Below are 24,079 nucleotides of genomic sequence, written 5' to 3'. Positions count from 1 at the left end.
CGGTGAGATAATGTTTGGCTCATGGGATCGTGACTCCCCAGAAAGAAGCGATTTAGGGACTTCAGTAAAGGCTCTAACACATGCCAGTAGTATTTACACAATAGCAGCTGGAGTATTAGCTTATACAACTGATCTAGAAAGGAATACTGAAAGGTAACAGCTGCTCAGCTTGTGCTAAAGCCAGCAAGGGGCTTTGTCTACAAGCAAAGGACCAAAAACATTCCTTAAAGAGGGTTTCGCACTGACCAACTTCCCTTGCTCCTAGACTGCTCCTGTGCTTTTAGAGGCCAGCTGCGCAAACAAAGCTAATCCTGCCTTTATTTCCATCTCAGACCAGCAGCTTTGCCTACATAATAACTACCCTAAGGAGAACCATACTGTGTGCAGCAGCCACACTGAGGATATGGCTGATTAAGAACTTTTAAAATTGGTCCTGCCTTTAACCACTGCACTTCGCTTTCCTGGACAAAGGAAAGCCCCGCAAAATGCCTGCTCTCCTTCACTTTTAAGCCTGCCTTGTGCATAACAGCACAACACGGGTGGCTGTTATCCGAGAACCAGGCACAGCGGCTTGACTGGGGATTCTCCACCTCAAAGGAACTGCGCGCTCTCTTCCTTGATGGCTGATGATAAATAACCCACACTTAAGCCACAGTGCAGGGTCCACATGCAGCAACAACTCATAATCTGGGTTGGCATTACATGTGAGCCAGACCCAGGGGCCAGGAAGTGTTAGAGCCGGTGCTGCTTGACTAAGACGACTCCCAGCTGAGCAAACTCCCAAGGCTGACCTGGGCAGGCAAGAGACCTTTCCAAACTTGATGCCCGTCAAATGTGTTGGGACTACAGCTCCCAGAATTCCCCAGCCAGCTTTGGAGACCCCGCAGCTGTAGTGCCACACACCTGGAGGGCACCTGTTTGGAGGCATCTGCGAAGAAAATATTCCAACTCTGAACTTAATTCTGCAGGTACCAAAAAAAAAAAAAAAGCCCTTTCTAAATGAATCCCCTTCCAAAATCCCTATTTAGAAATCAAAAGGGCACACGATCAAGTGCTAAGCTATCTGCAGCAAGCGATTCCATCCAGAAAGAGAAAATTACCCCCAAGGGGTTCTGCGTCCAGGTCTTCAGTAGTCAAAAAAAGCAGGCCCCACACACGCACAGCCGACGCTGTGGGGTCAGCGTTCCTCCGCAAACAGCACTTCGAGCTGCACACCGCGTGGCCATCTCTTGTGACCGCGTCCAGGGCAAAGCGTCTCCCTGCTCACAAAGCGTTTGGCGGCACACGGCCCGGAAACCGGTTTCAGGAAGGTGCAGGCTCAGGGCAACTGCTGAAACCTTTGACCGTCAACGCACTGCCTGGCTGAGGAGAGCTGCAGGGTGCCCTTTCAGGGGTGCTCTGCCGGCCCTGCTCCGTGCCCGTTGATGTGCGGGTGCGAAGGCGTGGACCCCTGAGGAGCCAGAATGGTCTGCTCCATCATGGCGGGAGCCAAGGGCATGGAGAGGCCTTCCGGGGACGGTGCAGAGGCTTCTTGTCTCCAGTACGCTTCACACAGTGGCAGGTCGTTGGCTTCGCACAGGCTGTAGCTTTCCAGGACAAGAAACCCGTTTTACGGAGGAAAAGGCAGGGAGGAAATCGAGAGGCGAAAGAGAAGGGAGAAAAAAGCAAGACAGAAGCAAAAGTGTTAAGGAAATAGCAAAATGTTTCTGGAGGCAGCAACAACTAAGATGGGGCTGCGTGTTCTCTCTAGAGGGAAGTCAAGAACCTGCAAAGCTTTACATGGTCTGCGACCATCATACCCGGCAGGAAGTCTCACGTAACCCGAATCTATCCAGACTCTTCTCTGAACACCTGAGCTTTCCCCCAAGAAAGCCTCAGATGAAGGCGACAAGGGAAACGGCCTGCTCGGTGGTGGCCCCCAGGTTATGCAATGCTCTCCTACTGCCACCTGCTGGGGCCCAAGGCGGTCAACTCTTTGGTGCCAGGTGAAGACGGCACCGAGGCAGAACATGCTGGCAGCCATGGCTGCAGCCGCAGCACCTGCCTCCTGAGACTGTCATTTCACTCGGCCTCACAGCAGAGCTTGGCCTACACATGTCGCACTTGGAAAAGGCATCAACCCTCATCTAAGAGGCACCTTCTGTCAAGGAAGGAGAGAGCCAAGAACCCTGGGGAAGAGGGGAGCTGCACGAACGCTCTCCTGTTTGGGCTGGTTCAGTGAAAACGGTCCAGCAGGGAAACTGCAAAGGTAGAGGGAAGTCTATTTTGACTTTGAGATGGGAACTTGGGGGTGGCAAAGGAAACTGGGATCCCTTGCAAGGCTGCAATTGGCCCTGGGCAGCCCAGTTGCCAACCCCCAATGACATTCACATCAGGAATGAGCAATTTTGGCCTTCCAAATGCTTTGGGGCCTTCAATTGCCACCAAGTCTATCCACCATCCTGCATTAAAATAAAAATAAGCACAGAGCATATATTTATAAGACTTCTCTCTGCCCCACGCAGGGACCCTGCCCTGACACAGACAAGAGGCACAAAAGGTAGCAGATGGAAGCACCGGAAGATCCGGTTTGGAAAAGAGAGAGAACAAAGCTACACACCAGAGAGAGGGAAATAATAAAAGGAACTGATTAATTGAGCTGGAGGTTGCTTAAAAGGATAAATGAAAATCAGGCGAAGACGGACACTCGCGGGTGCTTGTGTGCATTTTTCCCCAGTGCTATTTTATTTACAGTAAAACTTGAAAAAATTGAGGGATGAAATAGTATAATAAATATTATATAGAAATAGAAATGCTTGAAGAGTTTTTTAAATGCATATTAGTTTTCTGACACTACAAACTTATGCTCCAACTCTCACAGAAGAAAAATATTTGAACAGAAACCTCCAGGTGGCTGGAAGGTGAAAGATGGACCTGAACACCACCAGTTCGGAGAACTCCAGGTATCCAGCTGTGTTCTGCCCAGCCTTTGCCCTCCAGATGCGCTGGACTAGTGTCCCCATCATGGGAGTTGTCTGTAGCCCAGCACCCCTGCAAGTTGGCAAGGGCTGGGCTAGCCACAGGGTGTGATGAATTAACGGCTGTACTTGGTGGTCCTTCCTCATGAGAGCTTGGCGAGGCTGCGTGCCCTCGTCCAGGCCCCAGAACCCTCTTCTGGTGGAAATGGGAGCGGCTTGCAGCACCAGCACAACCTGCAAATGGCTGGCAACAAGAAGCCTCTGGACTGGCCCTCCTTGGCACGGATACTAAGCATCTGGCCCTCCTTGCATGCTTGGCCAATAAAAGCAGGAGGTCCCGTGGCCACTGAATTCCACTGGGCCCTCCAGCTAACCACTGCGGGTCTCTTCAGGCTGGAGGTGGTACTGGCGGGAGGACCCTTTTGGGCTGCCTGCTGCCCTGGCCAAGCCCTGGATCCGGACCGAGTACCTGTTCCATGGGGCACACAGCACAGATTCGGTCCAAGGCCCCGTGAACTCATTCCTGTGCTGCCTGAAGCAGCCACCAAGTCGGGAAACTCCGCTCAAGGGAGCAACCTGTGAGCGGGATCCCAAAAAACCGGCCACAGGGCGCTTCCTTTTGGGGACGGCACCTCACTTCTGTGGAGCTGCTGCTGCTGCTGCAGTTTGCAACGATGGGGCCTAGAGAAGGTGCAGAACTGCACCGCTCAAGAGGACATGAACATGCTAGATGCTATTTATCTGCACGGAAAGCTCTTGCTCATACCGTACCCTAAGATTCCATTCTCGAAATACTACTACTAATAAATGCATCATCCATCTAAATATGCATACAAGAGGTCACGTCTCATGGATTCGCAGGCTTGCGGATTTCTTTGGTGCTGCTGAAAAAGCCTGGATTAAACCCTGAAGCCGGGTGGGGGTGTGAAAGAAATACCGGTCAGGGTGAAGTGCAAACTCCAGCAGGCAAGGCAAGGCAAGGCAAGGCAAGGCAAGGCAAGGCAAGGCTGTGGTCTTCTGAACACCTGCCTGGATGGGGAACACACGGAAGCAGCTGCTGCCAGCAGAATAAGTTCATATTTTTATATTTATCAACACGAGCCTTTCCCAACCTGGTGCCCTCCAGATGCTTTGGACATCAACTCCCATCAGCTCCAGGAGCTGTCGTCCAAAACATCTGGAGGGCCCCAGGATAGGTACTTTGGCTTCTGTTATGCACCTCCTCTTCCGCCCCTCTGTGAAAGGAAAAGAACTCCAACCAAAGTGCCACTTTCGGGGTGTGAGCTGAAACACGAGCAACAACGAGGCACTCCTTCAAACCTCCCAGGCACTTCCAGTCGAACCCTTGCTCCAGTTTGAGGGGGGCTATGATCAGGGCTTCAGTCCTCTTTGGCTGCGTTTCCACACTAAGTCACATTTGCAGAGGTGTCTTGAGCCTCCTTCAGCCCACGGACCAAATACCACGTCCGAGAAACTCTTGGGGTCCAAAGCAAGAGGGGACAGGGCGGACACACCCACCTATCATGGCTTACACCTCTTCTGCCCACACCTAAGCCTTAACAGACGCGCTTCAGCCTTCTGGGACAAAGACTGCGGAAAAAGCAAGGAGCCCTCCAACAACAGGCGTTTGGGGGAAAGGAGAGACGGCATGAGCACAGCGGGAACTGGGTGGGCAAACTGGGACACCAGGCAGGCAGGATTTGGTCTCTGGACCTGCGTTTCTGCACCTCTTGTTTAAGATGATCATGTTTTGTTGCCTTAACCATAAATTGTTCTGCAGATGAGCAAAAAAATGTGGCTTCCCCCCACCCCCAATTTTTGCTTTTTCCTCTCCTGCCATCAGAGCAATGCCATTTTCAGGGGGCTCTTGCTGGGTGGCTGTTTTAAGGCGAGTTGTGGTGCAAACTAGCAAACAACAAGCCATGGCTCATGGTTCAGACAGTACAGCAAGCCCTGGTGTGTACAAGCCGGGCTTTGTAAGCCAAGCACAAACCATGGCGTCCGTTTACTGCTGGTTCACAAACCATGGCTTGTCTGTGGGGATGGGTTTGGACACAAACAGGAGGCCGGATTGCAACAGACATACATCACGGCTTAGCAGGATGCTATGAAACAAGCATTGAAAGTCACAAGTGGTTATGTGACTGCTAAAAAGAGATCCCCAGGCCAGGATGTCGGGGCTGAGCAACAAAATATTCCAGAACGCTGCAGGACTACTGCTTTTTTTCAGGGCCAGACTAGGCACTTCTGCGGTTACTAGAGTATCCTCTGCCGCCTTATTTGTACCTGGAAGAGTAATATTCTTCCTCCAGCTCGTAGAGGTCAACAGAGATCTCATCCCGCAGGGCAATGAGCTTCTTGTCACATTCCTGCTGCAGGCTGTGTAGCTGCTGGTTGCGCTGATTGATGGCTTCGTTGACGGAAGGGAAATCATTCAGGATCAGGAACTGCTTTAGGTCAGAGACGAGCTTCATGAGGGACTCACCAGCCCGGACCTAGTTGTGACAGCCACACGTTTAAAACCCGCAGCCCTGTATTATCTGAACGCAACACGTTTTCCCCTTTAATGGTTCCAAGATCCTTGGAGCAGATCTTGTGAAATGCCACCTGGCACTGCACGGGCCAGTGATGCTAGGCAGAGGGCAGGGCCATAGCGCCAGGGCGGGCACCCACTTTCCAGGCCCAGGCCTCAGGCTCCATCCCTGAGAGTGCCAGTCAGCATGGAGCGCCTGGGATCCAAATGGGTGCGAACAGGCCGGCTGGCCTCCCCCATCTTCAAGGATGGTCCAGTCAGAACTTCCCTTGACTGAGAGATGAAAGCTGTCTAGGGGCCATGGGGTCGCCTGAATCACTGAATGTACCATTTAAAGCTCCAGGACAGGTGTTCACATGGTAAAGCAGCGGTCCGCAAGCTTTTTCAATAGGGGGCCAGCTGAAGGGCCGTGGGCAGGAGGTGGGGGTGCCTGGTGACGCGGGCCAGTGAGGCGGCATCGAGCACACGTGGGAGTGGCTCACTCAGACATCTCCCAGTGAGTCCAAAACCACCACCTCCCCGCCCGCGCAGCAAGTGAGCACACGGCACGGGCCGGATGGATGGCCATGGTGGGCCGGATCCATCCCGCGGGCCGTAGTTGGAGGACCCATGTGTTAAAGCTTCCAGGCTCTTCATCAGTCTATTGGTTCAGCTATGCAAGCCTCCCTTAAATTGTCTAACAATGAAGGAAGAAGGAAAGGCTGCACGTACCAAGCTTGAAACAGCCAGAGTAGGCAGATGTTCTGGTTTAATTACATTATCAGAACCATGAGGACTAGAAACTTTAATTTTAAGGAACTGTTGTTCACATATGTTGCATGCAAAATATCCCAGGTTCAACAGGGCTCTGAAAGAACCCCATCTGAAGCCCTGGAATGCTGCTGCTATGCTAGCTGGACTGAGGGCTTAACTTGATACAAGGCAGGTCCAGTGTTTCTATACCCACCAGTCTCTTAATTCACCTTCTCCAGCTGAAGAAGAGTTTTCCCTACGCTAGGGTGTGGACCCAGGAGTTTCCCTGCCATTCACAACTTCTTTTGCAGTCACTGATTGGAAAAAATATATTTAAAGGCAATGATCTTTCAAGTCCCCTACGAAGCATTGTGGTCTCTAAGGCCTTCCTTTACTCACGATGTTTGCGGCCCTGACATGCATCTCATAATTGTCCTGTTCGCCTTGGGTTGCCCGAGACACTTGGGTTTCATCTTCAATCTACGAAAGGAATTAGAAAATCACAACAAAAGAATGGCTTATTTGAAAATATCTCATTCTGTTTTTAAGCCAAAACAGGGCAGGGTGTCCTGAGGGCCAAATTCCATTTTGGAGAAACACTAGGGGAGGGCCAGAGGTAGGTGGGCAAAAGCAAAAGGGGGCAGGACAAAGGCAGACAGGATGGGCCCAATCCACCAGCAGCTGAAAGATCTTGCTGCAAGCCACCAAGCCTTAAGAGAGGCATTTTGATGTTTGAGGATGGGGAAAGCTGCACAAAAGCTAGAAAACAAACAATGGTTGTGGGAAAGGAGCAAAGTCTTCTTGGGAAGTCCAAGGGACAAACCTGAGTCCAGAATGGGATCCCAAGACCTGCAGTTCTCCACGTCTGCAGTGAAGTTAACTTCGGTTCAACATCTTTTCCTAAATGCTGTTCTGCAAAGCAAAGTGTCCCCTTGCTCTACCCTGCCCCCAGGTTTGTTCCCTCTCTTCCCTAATGCTCCATGTTTTTAAGGAGCCACACAAGTAAACCACCTTCCCCACTGCCTCTCAGCTGATTAGCAAGGCTACTTTCACTCTTGCAGAAAATGCAGCCTGACTCGCTTACTGGAGCCACCTGAATTGCTCAAAGCACGGCTGATACTGTAAGGAAACTTCTGCTCTAGTCAGGCCTGCAAAAAGACAGACTGAGGTCTGGGGAAGAGGCCTGCGAGGCCTTCTGCATCCTCCTTCCCGCCCATTTACCTTTGTGGTCTTGATTATCTCTGTGAAATTATCCATGATGGATTTGATGTCATCTTTCAGTCTCTTGTTGTAGGACTGAAGGAGGGTCTCCTTGCTCTGTGGTAAGACTCGTTGCTGCGACATTTTGGGGGCTGGGAAAAGATGCCTCTGCTGAAAGAATCAAAGAAAGGGAAAGAGTTACAGCTCCAACCCAACCAGGGAAACCCGCCTTTTTTTTTTTTTTTTTTTTTTTGAAACGCTCCTAGCTTGGAAAATTCTTACTCGCGCACCACCTGCCCCCAACAACCGCTCCTGCCCCTCCGCTCGCAGCTCTCCACACCTCTCTGCATAAGCCGGCTGCGATTGGCTGCGTCCGACCGCCCGAACCCCACTCCCGAAATTTAATTGGTTGCCTGCGGTGCCAGTCTTTTCTTCTACGGCCGCCTTCTAACCACCCGCGAGTTTCTTAAAGCGGTACAACCTTACAGAACCCAAGCCTTAACGGAAGGTAGAAATAGAAAAGGAAGTGGCGCGGAAATGCAACACCTCCCTGCTGGTCTGCAGTGGCGCTCCATCCACAAGCACTCTATTTTCATGAGTTGGGCTTCTCTATATTTATGGCGTAGCGCCTCTCTATGGTAAAAGGTTTCGGGCTTTACATTATAGGCTCGGCTTCTCTGTTCTCGCGTCTATACGCCGCTAAAGCCATTTCCGGCGGGACTTGCGGAAGCTCTCTCGCGAGAGCCGGAGAGTCTTAATATTACCCGGCATGCCTCACTCTTTCTTTTTATTTTACAAGCCAAGATGGTGAGTTGTTGCGTGATTGGGGGGGGGGGGGTGTGCTCAATCTGTCGCCATCCCCGCGGCCAACGGGGTGGTGGCCGCACTCCACCGCGTAGCGGAGGCACGGAACCCTGTCGTGTACGGAACTGTTTGTATGGGAAGGGAGGGATGCTTGGAAGCCGGTTTAGGGCGTCCCGGTGTGGGCTTCGATCAGGGTTAGGCCTTGCTCTGCTTTGGGTCCTCTCATTCAGCCCCCCGGTGGGGAGTGCTCACGATCCTTTATCATGGAAGGGGTCTTGCGTTACATGTCTTGTGCGAACACGCAGTAAAATCTGGATTAAAGAATGCCTTAATGCTACACAGAAAAGGGTTTCAACCCCATTCGGGGTTCGCGATTCCCAAGTACTGGCATGATCTAGAGATCATCGATGTGCATTTTTAAAAATAGTGCAGGAGGGGACACCATGGCGATTCCGCCGCTTGGAAATTAGTTCAGGTGCGCAGAGTAAGCATAGCTGCAGGGATCCAGGCTGCTTGCTGGGAAAAGCTGGAGGAAAGATAGGCAGTCCGCTGTCTTGGCCAGCCTAACGTTTTGGACTACAGCACCCAGCATTCCTGAGCACTGGCCATGCTGATGGGAAGCTGATCCCAGAATGGATGGAGGACACCTCTGACCTGGAAGTGCGATGAAAACGATTTGATGCCTCGTGCATTGATGGGAAACGTGGGCCCTCGAGGTGCTCTTGGATTGCCGTTTTCTTCATCCCTCAACAATGGCCACACTTGGTAGGGTGGATGAACACGGCAGTCCAGGGACAATCAGAGGGGCCATACGTTCCCCATTTTAGAGCCAGTCAGAAAGTAGGCCCGGACAGTGTTCATAGCTGGGGTTGGTTAATGTCTCCTAGATCTCTCTAGTCTCCTAGAGCAGCTAGAACGGGTGGGCTTGACTTCATATGATGCTGGTAACCCTTGAGCGATTGTTTAGTTTGAAGTCTTGGTTCCTTTTCAGATACTGCAACTGTATTCTTAAATCAGGTTAATGCTAGTACAGAAAACATACAATTCGCAGAGGCTGGGGCTAGAAATTCAGGTGGCCATGTTCTAAATCGTGATCAGAGAAAGGGATACATTATTTCATCTCCTTGCCATGGCACAGTTTTCCCCAACTTGATTCCCTCCAGGTGTGTAGAGACCACAGCTTCCAGTATAACAGGCCAGGGGAGGCTGAGAGTTGCACTTCCACACATCCAGAGGATACCAAGTTGAGGAAAGCTGTTAAATCGCTTCCCTTTTCACGCTTAAGCACATCTGAGAAAATAGACTGAATATGTTGGGAGTCTTTTTGCTACTGTTGGCTCTGGAATTAAGACTGAAATGTGACAGGCTGTGTGTACAGTCACTGCCGCTTCCCTGTCTTTGCTGGTTGGAATATGGTTGTGGTGTCCTCTGCAGGATGTGTGTCTTGTATCCTAGCGGTCTTGTATACTAAAAATACCAGTATGTTCTTGTGGCTTCGTATATGGGAACTACTGTTTTACATCCAAAAGTAGGGTGATTACAGTTTGGTTCTTGGGTTTTCAGAGCTTTTGTGTCCCTAGTAACAATTTCCAAAGGGTTACTGAATGTTGTCACACCATAAAAATTAATAGATTTATTTTGGTATTAGCTGTCTTGGGCTATAATTTAGGAAAGTTAGTAAATTTGCTTGTCTTTCAGCTGGCTGTCATTGCCCTTAGTAGCATTGGGGGGACTAAAGCACTGGGAATGTGCAGGGAGTCGCTATACTTTGGTCTTTAAAGTTGAACTCAGAAGTCAAGTGAGCCCTGGCATGTTGGAAAGCATTTGTATTCACTCTTTCGACCTTCACATTTACAGCCGAAGGGGAAGAAGGCGAAGGGGAAGAAGGTGGCCCCGGCCCCTGCTGTAGTCAAGAAGCAAGAGGCCAAGAAGGTTGTCAACCCTCTCTTTGAGAAAAGGCCCAAGAACTTTGGCATTGGTGAGTTAGAAGGGGGGTTGAGTGGGTCAGGAGGGATTATGGGGCTTGGTTGTTCCTTGCCTATCAGGGCATCTGAATGTATGAGAGACATCGCTTTATTTTTGCATTTGCCAGCCTGGTGCCTCTCCAGATGTTTTGGGACTGTAGTTCATATCAGTCCATGCCAGCATAGCCAGTGGTTGGGAATGCTGGGAGTTGTTGTTCAAAGCAACATTCAGGGGCAATATATGGCATCCAGGAGTTGAGAAAAAATACTTAAAAATGTAAAGGCCCGCTTTTTAGATTGACTTCTCAGATTATTCGTTGTCAACCTACAGAGATTCTTCTGGCAGTATTTCTACCCAACTGATGTGCCAATATCCTTTAAAAAATTTAAAACAATATCCCAACTGTGGAATGTGCTCCCCAGAGTGGTTTGTCTGGCGCCTGCTGGCTTTATATTCTTTTCGGCGCCAGGTAAAAACCTTTTTATTTACCCATTATTTTAAGGGTTGAGGAACTTTAACTTGGTTTTAATTTATTTGCAGTTGCATTTTGTTTTGTTTATTATATATGTTTATTGTTCTTAGTATTGTAAGCCATCCTGGGACAATTTCTGTGTAGGATGGGTAAAAATATTTTAAATAGATAAATCATTTAGAATGATTACCAAAGCAATGGGTGGGGTGGGTGAGTCTAGGCAGAGTTCTTACTATTTGAAAACTTAACTAGTTTGCAGCAGCTGCTTTTTTGCTAGCCTGATTTTAGGTAAATTTTAAGCCACAAAACAAGTGTTTGACTTGGCAATAAATAAGCAGATCCATCTAAAATAAGTTCCTGTTGACATAATTGTGGGCAGGAATGGAAATAAAGTAGTGGGAATGGACTGAGGGCTGTGAGCAAATGATGCAAATGAATATTTGCTATCTGAGAAATTGTGCTGACAGATCTACCCACCAAGATCGCTGATGCTCATGCAGCTTTTCTACAAGAGAGCTAAAATTTACATAGCTCAGAGACAAGACTGTGTCCTTGCAGAGTCACAAGACTCAAGGTAGACTTTCCAAAGGAAGAAGCTGTTCTTAAGAGTTGTGCTGTGCTTTTCAGGCCAGGATATCCAACCCAAACGGGACTTGACTCGCTTTGTGAAATGGCCCCGTTACATCCGCCTCCAGCGCCAGAGAGCAATCCTCTACAAAAGGCTGAAGGTACCCCCAGCAGTTAACCAGTTCACACAAGCTTTGGACCGCCAGACAGGTAATTACTGGCATATTGTTTGGGCTTTGCCTCAGAGTGGAGTGGAGTGGCATACAGTGACCCCTTGAATGCAGAGGTCTTTGGGAACCTGCAAGGAGGCAGGCATAAAGGTATGAAGGCCCAGGAACAAACAGCATGCACATACAACAGAACTAGAGCTCTTTCCCCCAGGGACTTTTTGGTCCATGGGGAAAAAAATGTTTGAATTCTGTTTTTGTCTCCAGGTCTTCACTTCTTTGACCATGCTTGAGAGAAGTTGTGTATCATAGGGTGCAGTTTGTGGGTGGTGGTATGAAGACTGCCAACAGAGACCTTCTCCAAGATGGAGGCAGTTCAAATATATAGTTAGCAACTTGGGCAACAAAGTCCCAAACTTTTCTATTCTGCTAGGTTTCAGATTGAATGTTTGTGGGATATCTTCTAATTAGCAAAACTATTTTTTTAAAAAAAGTTTTTTTGTCCATGTGCAGATGATGCTAGCAAATATTTGCTATCTGAGCTTTCTTGATGACTCCCAACCACCAAGATCTCTGATGCACAAAGACTTCTCCTTTGCAGGGTGGGGTTGGTAAGTGGAGACAGAATTAGGATTAGTAAATGTTCTTTCTCAACAGCTACTCAGCTCCTGAAACTGGCCCACAAATACAGACCGGAGACAAAGCAAGAGAAGAAGCAGAGGCTGCTGGCTCGAGCAGAGCAGAAAGCTGCTGGGAAAGGCGATGTTCCAACCAAGCGGCCTCCTGTGCTGAGAGCAGGTGATCTTTCTGGAACCTACACCTGCATATGGTTGAACTTGGTGGAAGTGGGTTGGTGACTGGGCAACCAACTACTGCGATGATGTATGAATTTCTTCACCTGAATTGCAAACTGAAGATCAAACAGACGAGCTTTTTAACCCTGAGCTGTAGCAGGTTGTTCTTCCAGTCCCTGGTGCATCCAAGCAAGAGCCAGTGGCTTAATAAAACCCGTTTCAAAGTTATGAGCAAGTTTGCTCCACTTTCCTACAGGTGGCCTGTTTTGTGGTTTTTGCCTGGCTTCAGTTAGCTGCTCTGTTCTGCAGGTGTCAATACAGTTACAACCCTGGTGGAGAACAAGAAGGCCCAGCTGGTGGTGATTGCACACGATGTCGACCCTGTTGAGGTGAGATGATGCTACACAGCCTGGACCTAAGAAAACAGTGTTTCTGCTGCTGAGCTGAGGGACTTATGTGGAGTAATTAATGCATTCCCGTACATAACTACAGAAAGCCTTTTCTCTCTCGCCACTTCCTTTCATTGTAGCACTATCTTCTTCCTTTGTCAGATGTTGTGAACTTACTTGGAAAGATCTATTTGGGGTATGGTTGGTTTCAGTTTTGGCAACAGAACTTAAAAACGGAGGTGCTTCGGGGGCCCATAGAGAATTTGATGTGCCATCTCCACAAAGTAACACTGTGAAAGCTAAATCTGCTCTCCCTGGGATCCTCCGTGGATCCTCAGCCTCCTTTCCTAAGGCTTAGTTACTGGCTATACAAGCTTTATGCTCAGATATCCTAATAAGCCTGCTAATTCGGCCCTGTCCCTCTTGTTTGTATTTCCACCCATCACTAGATGTTGCTTCCAAGAGCTTCTTCAAAATAGGATTTGGCTGGTGGGATGGGGAAAGGTCAGCACCGCTATTAAAAGTCCAGCCTTTCCCAGCGGGATGTCCAGGACATCCAGTTGAGTAACTGACTTCCAGCATTCCTCAGCCAGCAGATAGGAAGTCCCAGCCTGTGCCAAAAACATCAGGCTGCGAGAAATGTACCCTTTACTGTTCATCAGTCCGGGCTTGGTAACTGCAGTGATGTTTGAATTTCTTCACCTGACCCCGTCTGAAGAGCAAGAATATACGAGCTTTTTAACCCTGAGCGCTTGCCAGAGCCCGGACACCAGTCCGCTTGTCGCAGTGAAGCTGCTGCTGCAGGCCCAGCGTTAGCATGTCTTCTCCCTTCTGTTCCAGCTGGTTGTGTTCCTGCCTGCTTTGTGCAGAAAAATGGGAGTCCCCTATTGCATCATCAAAGGCAAGGCCAGGCTAGGCCGCCTTGTCCATCGAAAGACCTGCACCTGTGTTGCCTTCACTCAGGTTAATCCGTAAGTAGCCTTTCAAAAGGTTTTGAATAGGGCAGTTCTTCTGGAAACCCCCTACAAAGGCCAGGTGTGGTTTGGGTGAGGGGTTCAAATTTCAGGTGAGCTGTTGCAGCAGTCACTAGCAAAAGCAGCAGGATTCCAGGCCCAAGGCTGTGAAGCCTTCATTTGTATGTCCCAGTCCCTGTATTTGTTGGTGCCGCGGCTGGTTTAGTCTGCTAGGCCCCTGCAGCAGGCTGCCAGGGGCCCACGCACATACCTGTTCCTTTCCCATTCTGATTAAGATTGCGATTCATTTTAAAATGGGGAGGCCAGCAAACCGCAAAGGGCTGCCCTCCAGCACCAGTGCCATTCAAAATGCAGGTCTGTCATTTGGATAGCAGGCCTTCTCCCCTGCGTCGTCCTTTGGGTAAATGACTTCTTTGAGCCTCAGTTTGTGGTTCACCCTCACTTCGCCTTATGGTCGTTTTTGGGAGGGGACATCCAAGTGTGCCCACTCACACCCAAAGATTAGGGTGCCCTGCATGGTCTGCTTCAGTTAGCTTTCTGTTGCCAATGTACGCACGTTCTTTCCTGTGCAGGGAAGACAAGGGAGCCCTGGCTAAACTGGTGGAAGCTGTCAAGACCAACTATAATGAGAGATACGATGAGGTAAGATGATGCAGAGCTCAGGGCCTGGAAGAGAGTCTCCCTCCCAAGTACCAGTATCTCATTCACTTTCTCTCACAGCCAAAAGAATCGAGGTCTGTGAAATTCTTGTCACTTCTGAAGGTTCAGTCCAGGCTCACGGGCGACCAACTAGATTGTAGTGTCTTGATGGCATGCTGGAAAGTACATAACTGAACCGTACTGGGTTGCACCCATCCAAGTGTTTCGGGAAGCCATGATAGCACCAGTATTGCTAAATACCCGGTAGAGGAAATGCTCATACTTGATGTAGTGCCGTTGGAGCAGGCCGCAGCTGCATTTCCATCTGCACTTCATGAGCCAGCACCCTCTTCCTCAATATTTACAAGTTATTGCAGAGTCATGGTGCGTGCTGTTACTGACGAGCTGTTCTGCCTTCCCGTATTGCATCTCGGCCTAGCCCCCACCCCGGTGTTTGACCCTTTGGCAACGATGCAGTGAAGCAGACTTGCTAGTGCTTCCTAGGGGTAGCTTATGCACAGTCTGTCACTTGAGAGATGCTGAGCATCTGAAGTAATACTCTGGAAGTTAAGTGCATCTTTCTTTCTCTCCTCAGATCCGTCGCCACTGGGGTGGTAATGTTCTGGGCCCGAAGTCAGTGGCTCGCATTGCCAAGCTTGAAAAAGCAAAGGCTAAAGAACTGGCCACTAAACTCGGGTAGATGGATCAGACGTGCCTCCAGTTTTTCTGTACATAAAAAAAATCAAACTGAGCTGGGTCTGTTTTCATTTCCAAGCCTTTTCTACTTTATACCAAACAGAATTGGTTCATGGTAGCAACTTCCAGGAATCACTGCACAAGTCCGTAGATAATGGCAAAGTCTTTTCAGGAGAATTAACAGTTGTTTTGACGTTAACTTCTTGCAGTGCCACCGGCCCTTGCTTTGAGCTCTTCCGAGCATTCCTTCCTTCTGATTGTAGCCTCCCAGAGGAGGTGATGCTGGTGTCCTAGAAATCCAGCGTTAACAGGAGTTCAAGTATACCCCCAAAAATGTTCTTGCAGCATAATTCGACTAGTGTTTTTTATCATTCCCACCGGAGAGCTTATGACTGTGGCTCAAAGCAGTGTGTGCTCACTGCCAGTGTAAAGCATGAACCAGGGGTAAGGAACTCTTTCAGTCTCAAGGATGCTTCCTATTTCGTTGGAGGATATTGGGCAGGTACAATCACAGATGCCCTACATGTGAGAGGGAGAAGTCCAAACAGGTTTGTCTAAAGTCAGCTACAAACCATGCTTGAAAGTTGGCAGGCTACTGTTAACAATTCTGCCTCTGGAGGCTGCAGCAGCAGATGGACAAAGCACAGCAAGTGGAAAATAACAGAAGAGCAGCTGGAGTTCAGAAACCTGCCTTCCATATCTCTTAGGAGTACAAATGGCATGAGCAGTGCGACGGCTGAGCTGAAGCACTAGCATTGGCCGAGCCAAAGCTGGCTGCAGGCGTCACGGGAAACGGCTGTGATTTTGCTGTAGAAAGAAAATCGCACTGGTTTTGGTACATTTTGGGGGGGGGGGGGATCTAAGAAAGACCCTTTCAGCTGTTGAGGGTGGAATAGGTCCAGTCAATTTAATTACTAAGGAGAAAACCTTGCAAAGGTATCATGATTTTCTACCACAAACACCCAGTATTTCAAGAAACACACTTTTGTATTTTTGGGTCAAACATGCTGCACTACCTCTACCAACCCTTTGCCCTCCAAATTAGCAATTTCCGTACATGATTTTTCATTATAACATTTAAAGGCCCATTTTTCACCCCTAATTTGGCAGACTTAATGCAGTTAAAATGCTGTTTCAAGCCAGTTACCAGAAGTCCCCTGAGCTGACTTCAAGCAGAACACAGATCCAGAGCCCTTGGTTCAGATCATGGAAGTGCAGCATGAAGGCCAGTCGGATTCCACTGACGAGCCGCTGTTGCAGCCTTCTGTGAGTTCTGTAGAATGGAGCTGTAAGGCTTAGAGGGGCACCTTCCGAATGAACTTCTGATACCACATGTAAGAAGTGGCCAGGCACAAGCCATACCTAAAGAGAAGGGACGCGTGAAGAGAATGCTGGCCTCAACAGGCCGTTGGTCGGGTTCAGCAGGCCTCCTCCAAAGCACCCTCCCAGCTCACTCACCAAGTAATGATATACTGCGTATGATTGTTGGGTAAGGTCACACGTGTCTGGCCCCCAATGGGCCCCCCTGGAACTGTGCTCCCTGCAAGAGGGAAGAAGATAGGAATGAACTGGAGTGAAGTGCGGTACCAGACTTCCTGCAGTGCACTGGACAGAAGGTCAAGCCAGAATTGCTGAGCATTCTGGGTAGTTGCAAGAATAAGCAGGCAGCATGTTCAGGCCCAATCGCTCCTCCTAGCTTCCCCCAGCCAGTGAGAGCATCTAAACAGGAAAGCAGCACGCTTTCCAGACCAAAGGCCAGATTCCATTTCAAAGCAGCTTTCAGGGACTGCATTCCAAAGGTGAGTGGGGCTGAAGGCAACATTTAAACGGGGTGGTTTTTATTTAAGGCTCTCACTGCTAGTATATAGGCCTCAGAAGAAACATCCCAACCTCTCAGAATGGGAGGCAGGGCGGGAAGCTAAGCAAAATCAAACTCTTAAAACGGACTGAAAAGAAGTCAAGCCCATGGTCCCCTGGAGAAGCCCAGAGGGACTCTGATCCTGGGGTTCTGCACCCTGCTGTAAAGTAACCAGAAATTTACTGGGGAGGAAAACTAGATGTTGCCGCCAATACCAGTTTCCAACATTCTTGCTAGTTAGAAAAGAGGGAAGGCAGGCCTAGGAGTAAACTAATTTTAAGCAGTCAGGGAAAATGCTTCTGATTCACTTTTCTCAATACTGCCTTCTCTGGCCAATAAGGAAGCTGTATGAAACAACCAGAAGCCCTCCGGCTGCCCGAGTCCTTTGGGGGCTTACTCTGGTCCGCGTCAATAAAAATGGGCTCTGCGTCTGTTGCTCTCGCCATGGCATCCAAGTCCCGGTAGTGCCACCGATTCATTTCGACATTGTTCTCCGGCACAAAGGGCGCACGCGTTTCCGACAGCCTCACCACCCCAGTGAGTTCAATTTCCTCTTGGATCTGACAAGAAGAGGGAAATGGCAGTTCTTGCCTTTTTAGAATGCACAAAGTTTCACAGACCTTAAGGAACCTGGCCCTTCTGAAAAAACAACCACCACCTGGATTGTGTGGCTTAGTATAGATGTATTAACACACATGAAATCCAGCTTCTCAAGGATCTTGGCTTTAAAAAAAATAAAAACGTTCACAGTTGCTTCCAAAGTTCTTGTTAAAATCTCAGAAGCCAAAGAAAGGGTAAGATTTCTAGTACATGAGAGCAGGGCTCAGTGTTCCTTCCCTTTTCAAATGGCTAGCAAAAGCTGAACGTAAATTCACAGTTGCAGAATAAATGAGACAGAATTTTAATTATCCAATGAGCAGCCTGAATAAAGAATATTTTTGGAAGCAGAAAATAGGCATAGTCTAATGAATGTGTATTTTAAAAGCAGCTTTCCCAAATTCTGTCCAAATTTTGGATCTGGATGGCAAGATGGAGGGTGTCAAAGCATTTGGAATGTTCGACAGGGACCCACAGCAGCAAAGTGGAAAGGAAGAACCTTTGTGACATGTGCAGGCCACAAAATACCAAGACACCAGTTTCAGGACTATCAGCAGATACAGTCCTTGCAACTCAAACAATTCTGAAAGTCATGAAGGCAATTAACTTGAATTCCTGAATTAAAAAACAAGCTAAAACACTTAGAAAGCCCGGAGCCCCTAAACAAGCAGCCATTCCATGGTAAGGAAGAGGGTGCAGCCAACCCAAGATACACTGCCACACTCATGGATAAGGTAAGGCTTCATTCTCCCCAGAAAAAAGGTGCCGTTGAGTATAGGACAATTGCTGCTTCTGGGATATTGACTGATTGACAAATGCACCCCATGGAAAATCCACACACATACCCCTCCCCCCACGACTGCTTTACCTGTCCTTTCAACCTTGTCTCTGGTTTTACTTTCTTTCTGGAAACAAACCCTCTGTTGACAAGAATTGTGATTCTGAAGGAGCAGGAAAAAAAGAGAAGACAAATGCAGTAAAAATGGAAGCAGGACACCCAGTAGTAAGAGCTTAGCAAGTTCACTCAGGTATGATCACAGCGGAGGTCAATTGAGTGACCACCCAGATAGGCCGGCACACTATCCTGCTGGCAGGACCGCACTGAATCCTTTTGCCTGTTGGTGACCCAGGGATAGAGGTAGGAGAAAAGAGGCAGTCAAGGATGTGTCCACCTGAGCAGCTTGCAGCTGGCTTCACACTGCACAAGACGGATGCAGGTTCTCATGGAAATGCAGGTGGTTGTATTGCGCGAGCCCTGCCATGCTTGAACAACCCAGAGTTCACAGCCCAACCAGAAATGACGGCTTCTCCTTGTGGATTGTTTGTGGTTAACAATCCAGCGTTGATTCCTGCCCCTGCATTCACAGAACGCCACAGCCCACCGTTCCACAACTGCTCGCACTTCAACCGCGACTCTGGCTTGTGGGGTGTGAACCAAGTCATAATGTGCTGTGATCCATCCACAGCCCCCACCCTGCTTGGACACAACTTCTCAGATCTATTCTTCTGCTCTTTCCTATTATGCTGGGCGTTCCCACCCACCTGATGATAGAGTGGGTAGCATATACTGAAGGACCAGCTCCCTCCAACACCACAGCCCCATAGATAAGTACAGGGTCCAGTGGGGCTCACCCACAGGGGAGGATACAGGAGGGCAGCTGGCACCTTCTCCCTGGTGACACACCTACCCAAGGTCCGTGCAGTGGAAGGGCGTGATGACATTGGCACCGCTCTCCGGTCTCGAGATCAGCGAGCCAGCGTTCCCAGGCTCGTTCTTTTTCTCTGATGCCACCAGCGAGCGTGGCATGAGGAACAGTTCCTTGGTGTGGTCAAAATACCCTCGCACTTTGACTGGTCTGTACTCCAACTCCTTTAGTGCCAGGAAGCTACAGAAGGAAAGAACAGCAGAACTGGGATGAGAGGCCACGTTGCAGCCAGAAGTGGGAAGCTCACGCCAAGGAACAGCAAGATGTTCCTCTGAGGGCTGATGCACAATACGCAGTGCGAGCAACAGCTATGGGTACCAGGAACAGATTTCTAGCCGTTTACCACAGCGATGAACAAGGGCAGCAGAGGCTAGAACATAATAAACGTGCCTTTCCCAAGCCGGTGCACCTCCAGATGTGTTGGGCTGCGATGTGCAGCAACAACCCCAGCCAGCATGGGCTGTACTGCAAGCTGCAGCCCACTACATCTGGAGAAACCACATCTGGACCAAACCCACCCAGGGAGCCTTATGGCTAATGAGGCGAGAAACAAATCTAATAAATAAATAGGAGAGAGCTGCAGCCAAGCTTGACCCCAAAATGCCTAGCTATGTAAGAAAGCTCAGCTCTGAAAGCAGACCTCATCTTCCAAATTGAGCAAGCCGACTTCAGTTCTGGCCACAAATTTATTATTCCTTATTTCTGATGATATTGATGTGCTCTGCAAAACTGCCCTGAGGAATTTAGAACTGCATTAAACAGATACAAGAGGCAAGGGAGCACGTACAGAAACAGCGCTGCTATCCTTTTTTTAAAATTGCCCCCCCATGTGCCTTCCACAGCTGCCTGGCACCCAGAAGTTGCACAGGTGAAGCTTCTCCTTTCAATTTCTTTCCATGTCAAGAAAAGCTCTGCTTATTTAAGTTCTGCAGCACAAAAAGCACGACCACTGTTTTGGTGGTTGGCAATGTTTAAGTGACATCTAGAAGCACATAACCTCAGTCGTCTGGGCTGAACCCAGTCCACCTTGGGATCTTCAAGCAACCTTCTGGCGATCCCTAGAGGGCCATGCCTCCTCCGCTAGTCCCAGCTGCTTCCCCCGGCCACCAATCATTGAGTAGCATCGTCCCAACTGTTGAGCATTTCTACCCCCACCCTACCCCCTTCAAAACGGTGGCAATACCTAAGCTTTAGTTCTTGACATAAGAGATTCAAGTTAAAGTTCACTAAAGTTCACTGGAGTTCTTGGCCTTTCCCCTTTTGCCCCCAAGTACTTCTCAGATTTGGCCCTTGGACTAAACAACATCCTTGACCTAACTCCAACTTGAACAGGATATAAACCACTTCTCTGTACTTACTCTGACGGCAGTGGAACTGGCTCCATTGCAGTTCTTCCTTCCAAGTCAGCAATCAGCTCCAACTTCCATTTCCTCCGCCGAATCTGAAACATGTACAAACACTCTGAGGGGCCTTGCAGAGCTATCTTTTGCCCTGTAATAAAGCCTGAAAAAAAGACAATTCACCTCCCAGGTACAGAGTTTCTTTCCCATAATTGTATTACACTGATCAAGTATGGAAGTACTTGTACAATGGAAAAGGTGTCCTATCAGAAATGTGTTATGCATTTCTTAGCTCCAGTTCCTACAAAGCCCCTCCCCACCCCATGGTTCCATTTGCTGCCATTCATCAAACAAATAGTTTTGCTACCAGTTATCTGAAATAAAGTTAAATACATCATATTTATCTATCAGAAGTCCACCGCCCCGATGGCTGCCCAAACTCAAGAAATATTTTCAGACCACATATCTAAAATCAGTTAAGCAGTTTCAAGTGAAGACTACAGATTTTCAGGTTTATTCATAATCAGCTTAAGTATCAAGACAGCTAATAACCTTTGTTATTCTTTTACTGTGAACACTTCAGCACTACACAACCATTATTTGACAATATTTGACCGGTCAGTTGATCAAAATGCTTTTGCCTGATCAAACATCCAAGCTGTACTTAAAGCATACAACTCCCTTGCACAGAAGGATGGACACTCAAGACACACAATGAACCAACGAATGCTATCAGTAATTCACTAAGGCTGCAATGCGATATATACAGACCCAGGAGTCCCAGTAGGCTCAAGAGGTCTTACTATAAAGGACACACACATAGGAACATGCTAAGAAAATACATAGACAAGGCACAGCACATAAGATGGCCTGTATCTCACATGTAAATGCCTCCTGGATGTACATTCTTTCCTTCAAACTGTGACAAGAATTTTGCAAAACAGACAAGTCAACTAATCGAGGACTGTATCCAGAATCAAGGGTGCTGACAGAACTGGAATTTTCCATCCCTTCCATTTCACAGCAAGTCCTTCAGTCCCCTGAAAATGCCCTACGGAAAAAGCAGGAACCCCTGCTAAATCTGGTGTGCTGTGTTGTGGGTCAGGCCCCCCAAAACTGAGGGAACATCCTTGAGTGGAGCCCATTCTTCTAGCTGTGGGAGGCAGGTCCTGGCTCCAACCCCAAATTTGCAGCTCTCTCATTTTAGAGAGCTTCAGATCCCCCCGAAACAGAATGGGCAAGAAGAGGAACACCACGCATCTGCCAGTGATGAGCTCTCAAAATGCTGTGCATAGAGTTTCTGAGTCATTATTGCAGAAACCAGTGTCTGGCTATCATTCCCATATCATCTGAGGTGTGCTGAAATAGCCACTTGCCTTGTGTCTCAGAAGACACACAAGAAAAATGAGTCCCTCTGCAGTCCGCATGCATTTGCACAAATCTTCAACTGCAAAGAACAAGCATCACATGTGTTGTTCACACCTACCTGCCATGTGCCAAGGCAAAAGCTGGTCACAGGGATTAGGAGCAGGCCCCACTTGAGAGCTGCATCCTCCGCAGATTTGGCAGAAGCAGCCGTGGAAACTGATGTACAAAGCCTCTGGCGAGATTCTGAAAAAACAACACAAGAAGATGAAGGTGACAGCACAAGAGTCTGAAAACAGCAGGTTACACACTATCGACACTAGCCAGAAATGCATTTATTTATTAACTGAAATATTTTACACCCTCTCTTCAGCCAAGAGGGTTATCAGAAATGCTTGCATGTAACTAGTGAAACAGGATTGCCCCGTCTGTAAGCCAATATTCTAAACACGCACAGGATACAGAGCGTGAAAGAAAAAAGGGTAGGTTTTTCAGCAAATAAGCTGGAATGGCCACACTTGTCCTTCTCCTCTCACTCAGTAACAGCTGCTGCTGCTAATAGTGTTGAGACAGCAGAAGACAAATGAGCAAAGACTGCACTGAAGGGCATTTTATCTCTGGAGAAAATAGTAGGCAGAAAACATTCCAATCTTCCCACTTCCCATACCCAAGGGGAGCAGAGAAACAAAAGACATGACTTGGGCTTGAACATGTCTGACTAAAGTGGCTGGTAGCTAAACTACTAAAATTTCCCTGAGAGCACAACCCTATGCCCATTTACTCAGAAGTAATTCTCACTGATTTCAATAAGACTTAGTTTTCTTTAAATCTTCTTACCATTATGTTGCCGTAACAGACCAGAGGGGCTGTTAAAACGGGGAAAGCCGAACAATGTTCTTCTGCCCACATAGTAAGAGAACTAAAAGCAGGAACACATGTTGTTACTGTTCTTTCATAGCACGCTGACATTCAGGCATATTTTAGGGAAAAGGAGACTCTAAAGGCTTTATTTTTAAAGACAGTATGAGCAACAGTTAAAAAGGAGCTGAGAAATTTGAAGCACAATCCTATTCCTGATTAGGCAGATAATATTCTTACACTTCCAGCATTTCCCAAACAGACTTGGGAATTGTAGGCCATTTTCTGTCTGAACACGTTTATGACTGCACCCTCAAAATACTAAAGATCCATACATAACTGAAAAACCCAAGGTTTTAACAGCCAGCCTAAAAACAAGCAGAAAAGGGGAGGATTCTACAGAGAGTGGGCAGCTGTCCATCTCCCCTCACTTGGTGGTGGAACATGAGGCAGAGCATTCTGCCCTCCCATCAATCTAAGCTCTTCCTACTCCTGCTGTACAGGATTGCATTTCACAAGTTAAACGGACTCCACGACCGGACACCAAGGTTTACTTTGCTTTCCCTGGCCGAACTTGTGGGTTTAATTCCTTCCTGACAGGCACAATTAAAAAGGAGAGACTGTCTCCCTCCCCACCTCCAAGGCAGGAGAATAAAACAGTGCTTCACCTGTTTAGCTGCTGCCTGTCAGGTTGCCCGAAAGGGCCCAAAGAAGGGCGGCGGGAACCGTTATCTGGGGCTGGCTGGGCAGCGGCTATTCCGCCCTCCCCATAACGGCCGGCTTCCTCCAAAGACTCCTACCTGCCCCTTGGCCCTGAACCCCCGCAGGAAACCCCTCAGCCAGTCATTGCCTAGCAACCGCAACCGGGCAGCCATTTCCCCCTCCCTTTGACGACACTTTCCGGGGTTACAATTCCTTTGCTTCCGCTTAGCGGATATGAGGAAAAGGCGCTTCCGGCTGAGAGAGCGGGTGGCGAACGCTGGGAAATTGCATGCAACAGGCAAACCTCAGGCGTCCCAGTGACCAACCGAGTGACGTCACTTCCGTGACGGTTTGCCTTCTGTTCTATATGGGCCTGGGAGCCGGCAACTTAGCTTGCCACTCTACCCACACAACTCTATGATGTACACGTCACTTTCTTGACTTCATCTAGCGGGAAGAGGAAAAAAGTCAATGAATACGTGGAATCATTGCACGGTTCCGGTTTTCAATTGAACGTGAGAAGGGGGCCAACGACAGAAACAGAGACTCTTGTTACTATTTATAATTATGTAAGGATAATATATTTTAGTATGCCTTTCATGAAGAGCACAACACCCCATCAGTACAAGCCTTCACAAAAGCGGCTTTTCTCAACCGGGAGCTCTCCAGATGTGTCAGAGTACAATTCCCAGCATCCCCCCAGCCAGCCATCTGGAAGTTGTCGTCTAACACATGAGTGGGGACAAGACTAGAACGCGTGCTGT

The 24,079-nt window shown here is 48.5% G+C and overlaps 3 protein-coding genes and 4 non-coding genes across 13 annotated transcripts; 5 read left to right on the top strand and 2 right to left on the bottom strand.

Moving 5' to 3' along the window:
• Window positions 1-919: 919 nt before the first annotated feature.
• MED22 (mediator complex subunit 22) lies at window positions 920-16,152 on the bottom strand. 7 transcript variants are annotated; one of them, XM_044439800.1, is made up of 5 exons: window positions 16,037-16,152; window positions 7,444-7,593; window positions 6,622-6,702; window positions 5,244-5,452; window positions 920-1,586 (listed from the first exon to the last, which is right to left on the bottom strand). In XM_044439800.1, exons 2-5 carry the CDS (start codon window positions 7,564-7,566, stop codon window positions 1,388-1,390), a joined length of 612 nt encoding a protein of 203 aa, XP_044295735.1. In that variant the 5' UTR covers window positions 7,567-7,593; window positions 16,037-16,152; the 3' UTR covers window positions 920-1,387. The 7 variants fall into 7 exon arrangements, with proteins under 7 accessions (XP_044295735.1, XP_044295738.1, XP_044295736.1 ...); XM_044439803.1 differs by lacking the exon at window positions 16,037-16,152 and adding an exon at window positions 7,904-8,261; XM_044439801.1 differs by lacking the exon at window positions 16,037-16,152 and adding an exon at window positions 7,763-8,260.
• RPL7A (ribosomal protein L7a) lies at window positions 8,097-14,944 on the top strand. The gene is made up of 8 exons (XM_044439797.1): window positions 8,097-8,229; window positions 10,084-10,204; window positions 11,291-11,440; window positions 12,055-12,195; window positions 12,501-12,580; window positions 13,421-13,551; window positions 14,127-14,196; window positions 14,789-14,944. Exons 1-8 carry the CDS (start codon window positions 8,227-8,229, stop codon window positions 14,891-14,893), a joined length of 801 nt encoding a protein of 266 aa, XP_044295732.1. The 5' UTR covers window positions 8,097-8,226; the 3' UTR covers window positions 14,894-14,944.
• On the top strand, window positions 11,082-11,156 carry LOC123028404. Its single transcript, XR_006415678.1, has one exon. It is a non-coding gene; the product is annotated as a small nucleolar RNA SNORD24 (small nucleolar RNA).
• LOC123028405 lies at window positions 11,906-11,978 on the top strand. The gene has a single exon (XR_006415679.1). It is a non-coding gene; the product is annotated as a small nucleolar RNA SNORD24 (small nucleolar RNA).
• Window positions 12,270-12,346, top strand: LOC123028401. Its single transcript, XR_006415675.1, has one exon. It is a non-coding gene; the product is annotated as a small nucleolar RNA SNORD36 (small nucleolar RNA).
• On the top strand, window positions 13,257-13,333 carry LOC123028403. Its single transcript, XR_006415677.1, has one exon. It is a non-coding gene; the product is annotated as a small nucleolar RNA SNORD36 (small nucleolar RNA).
• LOC123028224 (surfeit locus protein 1) lies at window positions 15,778-23,524 on the bottom strand. Its single transcript, XM_044439796.1, has 9 exons — window positions 23,414-23,524; window positions 22,593-22,674; window positions 21,877-22,001; window positions 20,409-20,491; window positions 19,033-19,230; window positions 18,213-18,285; window positions 17,145-17,307; window positions 16,348-16,429; window positions 15,778-16,251 (listed from the first exon to the last, which is right to left on the bottom strand). The coding sequence occupies exons 1-9, from the start codon at window positions 23,486-23,488 to the stop codon at window positions 16,185-16,187; spliced, it is 948 nt and encodes a 315-aa protein (XP_044295731.1). The 5' UTR covers window positions 23,489-23,524; the 3' UTR covers window positions 15,778-16,184.
• Between the last annotated feature and the right edge of the window lie 555 nt (window positions 23,525-24,079).

This window comes from Varanus komodoensis, unplaced genomic scaffold, assembly GCF_004798865.1.
Source record: "Varanus komodoensis strain SLA01 unplaced genomic scaffold, ASM479886v1 scaffold36, whole genome shotgun sequence".
NCBI classification, from domain to species: Eukaryota; Metazoa; Chordata; class Lepidosauria; order Squamata; family Varanidae; genus Varanus; species Varanus komodoensis.
This window is presented reverse-complemented; position numbering and strand designations above follow the sequence as displayed.